Source organism: Cannabis sativa, chromosome 1, assembly GCF_029168945.1.
Source record: "Cannabis sativa cultivar Pink pepper isolate KNU-18-1 chromosome 1, ASM2916894v1, whole genome shotgun sequence".
Taxonomy (NCBI): Eukaryota; Viridiplantae; Streptophyta; class Magnoliopsida; order Rosales; family Cannabaceae; genus Cannabis; species Cannabis sativa.
The window spans coordinates 44,873,508-44,883,574 of NC_083601.1; the positions used below are offsets into that span (position 1 = coordinate 44,873,508).

Here is a 10,067-nt window from a genome sequence, read left to right on the forward strand (position 1 = left end):
AATATTGCATTTAATAAAATCTGTATGTATTAGAAACACTTGGTACATTTTTTTTCTTCTTCTTCTTGTTTCAATATGGTTATATATATAAAGCTGATATTGGTTATTTCTTTGGGAAAAATAAATTGATGTGATTAATCCTCATTTGGATATACTGACATAAGTACTAATTAAATAAATAGGCACGAACATGTTAACTAGGATAACAGCAGACATTAATTATTATTGGATAAAAAGCTGGGTGTTATTCAACTATATATTTAAAGTGTTTTCTAGCCCAATCAGCTCTAACAAATGAAATTAGATCATATATAAAAAGAATTGTGGGAAAAGATTAACCTCTAGCAATTATTCTATTATGTGTAGTACGTTAGTGATAATGTAAACTGTTGATTATTATATTTTAGATGTACGTTATGTATACACTATACACCAACTCAGATTAAATAATATTCATTTTATATTATATTGACTATTAATATATACCTTTTTTTTTCCCTTTATATAACCACACAAACCATGCAAAAATCAGCCGAAACACATATCATCTTTCACGGATAAGCTATAATATCAATCGAAAGAAATTCGAATTGTTGTTACATATTATTATTATAACTATTATTTTAGAAATGAAGAGCATGGGATTGGGAGACAACACAGAAACCAAATCAGCTGAAAAATCTGATGTAACCATCGATATCACATCGAGCCAAGTAGTAGCTAAAAACTGTGAATTCTCTCAAGTAGATGAGAGCAAAGAGAGTAGTGGTAATGTGCAACAACCATATTCATCCATCTTGACTATCATCCATGCAGGTTATTTCAGAATAACTCTCTCTCTTGGGGCCCAAGCTCTGCTATTTGAGAGTCTTAGACTTACTACCACTACAGAGGAATACTCTTACCAACCTATTTATCACATATTTCGAATGTTTCCATCTTTTGCCTTTCTCTTGCTTTGGACACTCTCACTTTTCACATTACTTTCACTATCTTTTCTCTACCTTCTTAGATGCTTCTTCCATTTCAACATGGTTAAAGCAGAGTTCTTGCACCACATAGGAGTCAACTACTTGTACGCACCATGGATTTCATGGCTTCTTCTGCTTCAATCTGCCCCTGTCATACTTCCAACAAGCCTTTTATACCAAGTCCTCTGGTGGTTATTCACTATCCCTATAATTGTTTTGGACCTTAAAATCTATGGACAGTGGTTCACCACAGAGAAAAGGTTCTTGTCCATGGTGGCTAACCCAACCAGCCAGATTTCTGTGATGGGCAACTTAGCTGGAGCCTTGGCTGCAGCCCAGATGGGGTGGAAAGAGACTGCACTTTTCATGTTCTCATTGGGTATGGCACATTATTTTGTGCTCTTTGTAACTCTTTATCAGAGGTTAGCTGGGAGGAGTAGGTTTCCTGCTATGATGCGCCCTTCATTTTTCTTGTTCTCAGCTGCACCAAGCTTGGCCAGTTTCACTTGGACCTCCATCAGTGGAAGTCCTGATACTCTTTCCAAGATGCTCTTCTTTCTCTCATTGTTTCTCTTTATGTCTCTGGTAAGTGTAATTAGTTCTTATTTTATATTTATATGTATATATACATATTTATATTTAAAGCGTTTTTACTCTGCTTTGGAACAGGCTTGTAGACCAGCCATGTTCAAGAAATCAATGAGGAGGTTCAATGTAGTGTGGTGGGCTTACTCGTTTCCTCTAACCTTCGTTGCTTTGGCTTCTTCAAAGTACGTACAGACAGAGAAAAATCACATGGCTTCTGCGTTAATGCTTGTGCTGTCAATGCTTTCAATATTCGTCTTTCTTGGCCTGATGATGCTCACTGCGCTGAACACAAACAGTCTTTTGTTCACAAGGTATTCCACTACTGAATTTTACTAATGATTTAAAGAAGAAGAAAAGAATAATAATAAGAACTTGGGTTAAGAGAACCCAGATTGAGTAACCACATAGTAATAAATGATTCCCTTGTTTAATCAAGCCTAGAGGCATGTAATGTAACTCGCTTGGATACCATGCTTGTACTCAGACGACAATATATAAATATGTATATATAAAAAAGTCCCTTTTCTATTAAACAACACATTAATGGTAGAATTTGGCAAAAATTTAAAATTACATATAGACGTTTAGTCATTTGGTGTTAGGAATAATCGTTTGGTATTTAGTCTGACTTCACATGAAACAACAGTCTGTCCACAAACATACCAATATAAGCAGTAGAAGCTTTCTATATTCTACAATTGATTCAATATTCTACTTCAGTTCCAACTCAAGTTGAATTGAACACCAAAAAAGAAAAAAGGTAAAAAGCCCTATGTTCTGTTTGTTCCTTTAATTTCTCCACACTTACAATGACGCAAAGATGAAAATTGAAATCTAATCAATCAATCCATCATTGAACTCACAACCAATACTATAAAATGTAACAATTTCAAAGAGGGAGGGGAATTTGAAAGAAATATAATTTTCAAGACGTCAGTATTTCCTTTTCTTTTTTCTTCAAGTATTTTTCTTGCTACCGGAGCGTGACAAGCTTTGATCCAAAGCTCGTAACCGGTTGCGTAAATTTTGGTTTTCTTCTAGTAGACGATCATATTCGAGAAGAAATCCCTCTGATTGTTTCCTTAAAGCAACTGCATTAGCTTCTGCAGCATGTACATCCTTGTTCTTCGTCTCAATATCAGATTCTAGCTGCTTGAGTTTTTCCCGCAGGGTTGCCATCTCTTCTTCCTTGGCTTTGATTTCGTCAAAACCACTGGCTTTAGCATCCTCAAATCCTTGGTTCTGTTTCTTAACAGCCTCCATTGTCTTTCTTCGTATCCGAAGTTCTCTAATGTAGTGGTGTAGTCTATCTATCATGAGAGCAAGGAAGAGTGCTGACACTGCAAGTAGTTTCGCCCAAAATTAAGAAAAAATTCAAATTTCCAACAACAGAATTGAAAGCAAACAATAACAATCTTCAAGGTTCATATCCAAAAGTACTAAATTAATAGATCTAATAATGGCCAACATCATTGAAATATGAAAGTATAATAATCAAACATTAAAACGATGTCCTAGAGATAATGAACAATATGTAGCTTTTGAATCTTTGTACTTTCACCATGAAGAAAAATGACTTACTCCTACAATCTAATATGCAAGTTTTGATTTTCATGGAGACCTGTGGTTAAAAACAAACAAACTCAATTCAACAGGCCACATAGCACTGCAGCTTTAACAATCTACTTTTCAAATTTCATAATCAATTGGAAGATATGGAAGGAAATGGTATAAAAGGGAAATGAGACAGGCTGTATTTTACAACAGAGTAAATCAAATACCATGTTTGTTGGATAATGAGGAACTTAATGTTAGCATTTTAATATGCATATAAGTACAAACAACGAATTCATATCACTCCCTGTAATCACAATTAGATCCCCAATTATAATGCTCAACATATGAGAATTAAAATTCCAGAAAAAAATCAATTATGATCGGGCAAATTACAGATAACTTGTTTTGCAAGTCAGATAGAATGAAACAGTGCTCTTAGCACCGAAAATAATATCCATATCTCATTCTCAAGATCAGCAAAATAATGTTTTTGAAGAGGAAAAAAAGCACAAAACACTATTCATCAAAAACTCTAATCAAACACATTTCGATCTATATCAAGTATCCAAAATTGAGGCAATTCACTAAAATCCAGCAGATTAAAATTATAAAAGTTCATTTAACAATTATGCTCAATTTTAAGAACGATGAATGCCCAGAATCAAAAATTAATAATTCGATTAAAATAGATTGAAAACTGAAATATACCCATGAGAGTGGCTTCAAGAAGATGCTTAGCCATAAGGATTTGATCTGTGGGATTAGAGGCAGCGTCTTCGATCCAACGGTTCTGGATCTTAACCATGCTGTAGACGCTCGAAGCGAGCAAAAAAACGACCGTCGCCGCAACGGTCTTCACCACAATAGGCCCACGGCCACGCTTCACCCGATCCAAGCCCATAATAATCAGTTTCCGCAAAGGGGTTTTGAACGACATCAAAATTATCATCGCCATCTCCGAGAACACCACCGTGAACAGCAGGTGAATCATCTTCGCTACGGACGAAGAATTTCAATAATTAACTAAAATCAAATTCCGAAGGTTTACCAGAGAGAGCTCGAATATGGAGTTTTGAGGCTTCCCTCAATGCTGATTGAAGGGGTTAACGTGGGGTGTATGGGATTGCGTCGGTAGTTATCATAGGATGGTCCGTAGAGAATCGAAGGAGGGAGGATCGGAGGCCCTTTCAGTATCAGAGCTTAAGAAAACGAAACATATGAAGTTATTGACGAGTGACTTTAGGCTTTTGTCAATATTTTTCATAAACAGGGGCAATATCGTAATTTGAAATTGAGGCTGAGCCGTTGAGGCATGTTTCGTTACAAATATTTAAAATTAAATAAATAAATTAGTAAAAAAAAGGGGTATTTTTTATTTTTCATCTTTTAACAAAAATAAAAAGGGGATTTCTCAAAAAAAAAAAAAAAAGATGCAGGTACTTATTTGAATGTGTGATCAAATTATTGGTATAATTTAATGTGAGTTTTTATTTATTTTACTTTAATAACAATTATAAAATACTATTAAAAAATTGTAGAGTACTACCCTTAGCTAATAATAGCAATGTATATTAACTTTTGGAAATATACAATCAATTTTCTCTTAATAATTCAACCATTTTTTTCAACGAGGTGGGGATTATTACTTTAGACCTTATAAACATCAAACAAGTTTATTACTAATTAGTAATTGAATAATATCATGTAATTAATTAGTAATTGTCTTATACACTGTTTAATAAAAGTTAGAAGGAATTATTTCGTGCTCTGTAATCAAATAAACATATATAGTGATTATCATAATATTTTATGTTTTAAATTAATAATATACTATAAGTAATTTATGTAACGTAGATTTTTATTTATTTCAGCATTTAGAAAAAGAAAATTAATCTAATTTTTTATAAGTTAAAGTCTTTTTGTTTTTTTATATATATATTGATCTAAGTTATAACTATTTATAATTATTTATAAAATTTATAGAAAATTTTGAATAATTTATAATGTTAAAAATTAGGCATAAATAATTATTTACTATACATATAAGAAAAGTTAGTTGTGCTTACAAATTTTATTTTTTGCATTGTAAATTATTCAAAATTTTTAAAAAAGTTATAAGTGATCCTAAATAAGTATAACGTACACAAATATGAATTTTTTTAATTAAAAAATTATTGTGTATGTTAAAACAAATAAAGAGTCTACCGAAACATCATTTAAAGAGTGTAGTGTAGACTTATCTTATACTATATATTAAATTTGTGTGTAAAATAATTACTTGAAAATATATATGCCAAGAAAGTATACCAGAATATTGTTTTTCTTAAAACTCCTAACAGCATTTGAAAAATAGTATGGCTACTAATAGTCTAACAAATACTAAGATTAACTTTCAATTTGTTTGATAACGTTCACCGTACATGGTAGCAACTATATACCATTGTTATGATTTAGAGCAATTAAACCCACGTTGCATGTTCTTAACATATAAAAACGAGAAGGGTCTAAATGCAAATCCAGATCTATAATTTATTATAACATCTATCTATCATAATAATTATAGTACTAATAAATAATTAAAAGTTACCTTTGGCTCTGATGTTTGTTAAGTAGATGAGACTCAACCCCTTGCAGCTAGAACTAACCAAAATCATTGCACCACCACTCTTATTTATATCATATATATAATATCTATCTTTTATTCCTCACAAACTTTTTCTTTAAATCTAAATTTGTCGGATTTCGTTTTCTTTAACCCCATTTCAGTATCCAAAAACAATACCAATAATTATTCATAAAAGAAAAAAGTGAGGAAAAAAAAATATAGTAGTACTTAAAATTAAGTTAAAAAATGATCGAATTTAATTTCGAAAAATTGAAAAAAAAAATACATATAAGAAAAAAAAAATTGGGAAAGTTACACTTTTGGTCCAGTATACTGTCATGGTGATGGTGAAATGATTTAGAGGTGATGCTGTGTTGTAAGGGTTAAGTTTTGTAATAATTTTACTTATTATTGGATGTTATTGCACTTTATTGGGTACCCTTTTTCCTTTTCTCTTTTCTCTTTTCTCTTTTCTTCTTTCTTTTTCTTTTGTTTTCTTTTAGTACCCATTTTATCCTTCCTTTCTTATCATGCGATCAATTGTACCAATTTATAAATTATGTATATCCTTAGTTCATGAAAGTGAAAAAACGAGCCTAGCATAACACTGATGTGGGAAGCATGACACAACATGTAAAATTGAGTTAATTATTTATTTATACTAAAACCATTTTTATATAAGGTGTTGGACACCACAACACGTGAAAAACGTAATTACTTTATTATTGTAAAAGCAATTACACTAAGACTTGAACACTTTAACTTGACCACAATACACACTAAGCACTCACTCTTTTATTTTATCACTAGACACCTTTACTACACACTTGTGTATAACTCACACTTTTGGGATACTTTGTCTTTAGACACTTATTAAGAACTCACACACTTTAGACTCTTTTTCTCACACTTGAACTCTCTTGCTCAAACTTACATCTTAAGCACACACCTCACTTATATTTATAGGCTACAAAGGATGTATCTAAAGATTTCTAGATTTTTCTAATTTACTAGCTAATTAATTACTTCTTACTATTTTCTAAACAACTCTAGAATTATCTAATCTTAGTTCTAGTGATTCTAAGTTTTCTCTAAAACTTTCTAGATTGTTCTTGATTTTTCTTACAAATTTCTTAGAACATTGTAAAACATTCTAACATATTCTAGATTTGATAATGATTTTTAACACTCCCCCTCATTATCAAATCTTTTTCTTTCATAGCTCCTAGTCACTTGGAGTTTTGGTATGCCTCTTCTGGTTCTCTGAACTTTTCTTCTTCAGCTACAGCCGCATTAGCATATTTCGGATTTGGCTTTCGTGCTCTTGTTGATCTCCGAAGTTCTGGTTGACTATCATCATCTCCTTCTCTTTGATGCACCCCCGTTTGCCATGGATTCTGAGGTGCCTCATCCTCGGTGTTTTCTTCTTCATCTGTATCTTGAGTTGTAGGTAACTCAACAATTTGCTCCCCCATTTTCTTCTGTAATTCATCTTCCATTTCTATAGAATCTGGTAATGCTTCCTTTTGCGATGACCACCATGATGATGTCTCATCAAAGACCACATTCCTTGATGTATAACACTTTCCAGTTGTAGGGTCGCAACATCTCCACCCTTTCCGTTGGCTATCGTATCCCACAAAGATACATCGTATCGCCTTCTTGTCGAATTTGCTACGTAGGTGGCTTGGCACGAATACGTAGCACACACAACCAAATACTCGAAAGTGATTTACTGCAGGTTTACAACCCCACAGTTTTTCAAAGGGTGAAACGAACCCTAACTTAGCCTGGGGAAGCTTATTGATTACATGAGCGGCTGTCTTCATACCTTCAGCCCAAAATCTCCCTGGAACATTCTTTGCATGTAGCATGCTTCGACATGTTTCTGCAAGATGGCGATTCTTCCTCTCGGCTACTCCATTTTGTTGTGGCGTATTTGCACATGTGAATTGATGGCGTATGCGGCATTCTCGAAGATACTCAGAAAATTCGTCTGAGGTATATTCGCCACCGTTGTCTGTTCGGAGGCATTGGATTTTCTTGCCGACTTCTCCTTCTACTATTTCTTTAAACTCTTTAAATTTTGAAAAAGTTTCGGATTTTTCTTTCATAAAGAAAACCCATACGTACCTTGAGAAGTCGTCGATGAATGTAACCATGTATCGCATACCGCTGATTGATGGTTGTTTGACTCGCCCAAACACGTCAGAATGGACCAGTTCCAATGGTGCTTTAGCTTTGAACTTTGAATCTTCATACGGTAATTGATGCGCCTTACCGTATTGGCAGCCAGCACATACAGTCTCTGTTCTGACCTCGAGTTGAGGAAGACCCTTTAGCATAGAATTCTTCATCATCACCTTGAGTTTATGATAACTGACATGTCCTAGCCTTGCATGCCACAAATCTGTCGTTTCATTCTTCCGAGTCTTGTCTACATAAGCGGACTCTGCTGACATTACATAGACAGACTCTAAGCGGCGTCCTTTCATCATCGGTGTTCCAGAGATTTCAAGATCTTTGTAGATCTTGACATCTTGAGGACCGAATACGACATGGTGACCTGTCGCCGTAAGTTGCGCCACTGATAGTAAGTTTTTCTTCATCCCAGGTACATGGTAGACATCCTGGAGTGAAACTTCTTTTGGGCTAAATCTCGGCGTGATTGTTGTTTTACCGATGTGCGCGATCGGTAATCTTGAGTTGTTGGCTGTCACCACAACGCGACCACCTTTATATTCTGTCATATCTTGCAGCTTCTCTTCATCTCCTGTCATATGATTTGAGCAGCCAGAGTCGACTATCCAATCATTATTGTAGTCGATATTTCCTGGAACAAAAGCTGTCAAAGCTAATTCTTCTTCCTCCACTGCGAATGATGCTTCTGCGTCCCATTCTTCATCGCTTGTCCTTTCTGCATTTGATGTGGCTGCATTGCCTTCTGCAGTTTTCTTCTTGAACCAACAATTTTTAGCCATGTGGTCATACTTGCCACAGTTGTAGCACTTTCCATCAAATTTATTGTTGTTCTTTGATTGACCACCCCGTTTGTCTTTATTCTGAGCTCCCCCTGTTTGGGAGCTCCCATGATGACTATCCTTGTCATCATGTTTTCTAGTATTTCTACTAGTATTTGGTCGGGGTCGTCCTTTCTTATCTCTACTAAAGAGTGCTTCTTCGTCACTCTTTAATGAGACTCCAGACGTTTGCTTAGCTAACGCTTCTTGGTCAGCTAGCAAGTTTTCTAACTCAACAAGAGAAGGTTGGCTTGGCCAACCTTGTATTGCAGCAATAAAAGTTCTAAATTCTTGCCTTAATCCATGAATAATAATTCTTCTAATTCTAGCATCTGACATGCCAGTACCAGAGTCTAATGCAGAGATTTCGCGACAAAGAAATTTTACCTTGGTGAAGTATTGGTTGATCGTCATGTCGCGCTGCCTGATTGAGAGAAGCTCATTCTCCAGAAGCTGTAATCTTGTATCATTCTTCTTGGTGAACAGCGATGCAAAGGTATCCCATGCTTCCTTCGGTGTCTTCGCCGGCCTGATGTGCTCCAACATCTCATCTTCGATTGTGGTCCGAATCGCAAACATGGCTTTGCCCGCTTTAATCTTCCATTTCTTTAAAGCGGATACATCCTCCGGTTGTGTGACTTCATTGCCACCAACGATCTCCCATAAGTCTTGGCCTTGGAGATATGCCTCCATGTGCATCGACCACGTGTTGTAATTTTGGTTGTTAAGTTTCTTGATTCCGCCGACCACTTGAAGGTCACCCATCGTGCAAACTCTGTAGTACTAAACCACAGACGATCACTCTAAGAAACTCAACAAAGGACTCTTTCGGAACGAACTCGATCCGGCTCTGATACCACTTGTTGGACACCACAACACGTGAAAAACGTAATTACTTTATTATTGTAAAAGCAATTACACCAAGACTTGAACACTTTAACTTGACCACAATACACACTAAGCACTCACTCTTTTATTTTATCACTAGACACCTTTACTACACACTTGTGTATAACTCACACTTTTGGGATACTTTGTCTTTAGACACTTATTAAGAACTCACACACTTTAGACTCTTTTTCTCACACTTGAACTCTCTTGCTCAAACTTACATCTTAAGCACACACCTCACTTATATTTATAGGCTACAAAGGATGTATCTAAAGATTTCTAGATTTTTCTAATTTACTAGCTAATTAATTACTTCTTACTATTTTCTAAACAACTCTAGAATTATCTAATCTTAGTTCTAGTGATTCTAAGTTTTCTCTAAAACTTTCTAGATTGTTCTTGATTTTTCTTACAAATTTCTTAGAACATTGTAAA

The 10,067-nt window shown here is 34.7% G+C and overlaps 2 protein-coding genes across 2 annotated transcripts; one reads left to right on the forward strand and one right to left on the reverse strand.

The window, feature by feature from the left end:
• The first annotated feature begins 536 nt into the window (after positions 1–536).
• Positions 537–2,736, forward strand: LOC115707729 (S-type anion channel SLAH4). The gene is made up of 2 exons (XM_030635762.2): positions 537–1,556; positions 1,641–2,736. Exons 1-2 carry the CDS (start codon positions 630–632, stop codon positions 1,893–1,895), a joined length of 1,182 nt encoding a protein of 393 aa, XP_030491622.2. The 5' UTR covers positions 537–629; the 3' UTR covers positions 1,896–2,736.
• LOC115707730 (uncharacterized) lies at positions 2,158–4,545 on the reverse strand. Its single transcript, XM_030635763.2, has 2 exons — positions 3,825–4,545; positions 2,158–2,899 (listed from the first exon to the last, which is right to left on the reverse strand). Exons 1-2 carry the CDS (start codon positions 4,105–4,107, stop codon positions 2,517–2,519), a joined length of 666 nt encoding a protein of 221 aa, XP_030491623.1. The 5' UTR covers positions 4,108–4,545; the 3' UTR covers positions 2,158–2,516.
• Between the last annotated feature and the right edge of the window lie 5,522 nt (positions 4,546–10,067).

Coding starts and splice junctions, on each gene's coding strand:
- LOC115707730 (XM_030635763.2), bottom strand. CDS start 4,107: ATGATTCACCTGCTGTTCACGGTGGTGTTCTCGGAGATGGCGATGATA. Junction 2,900..3,824: donor TCTTGAAGCCACTCTCATGG/GTATATTTCAGT, acceptor AACTACTTGCAG/TGTCAGCACTCTTCCTTGCT.
- LOC115707729 (XM_030635762.2), top strand. CDS start 630: ATGAAGAGCATGGGATTGGGAGACAACACAGAAACCAAATCAGCTGAA. Junction 1,557..1,640: donor TGTTTCTCTTTATGTCTCTG/GTAAGTGTAATT, acceptor GCTTTGGAACAG/GCTTGTAGACCAGCCATGTT.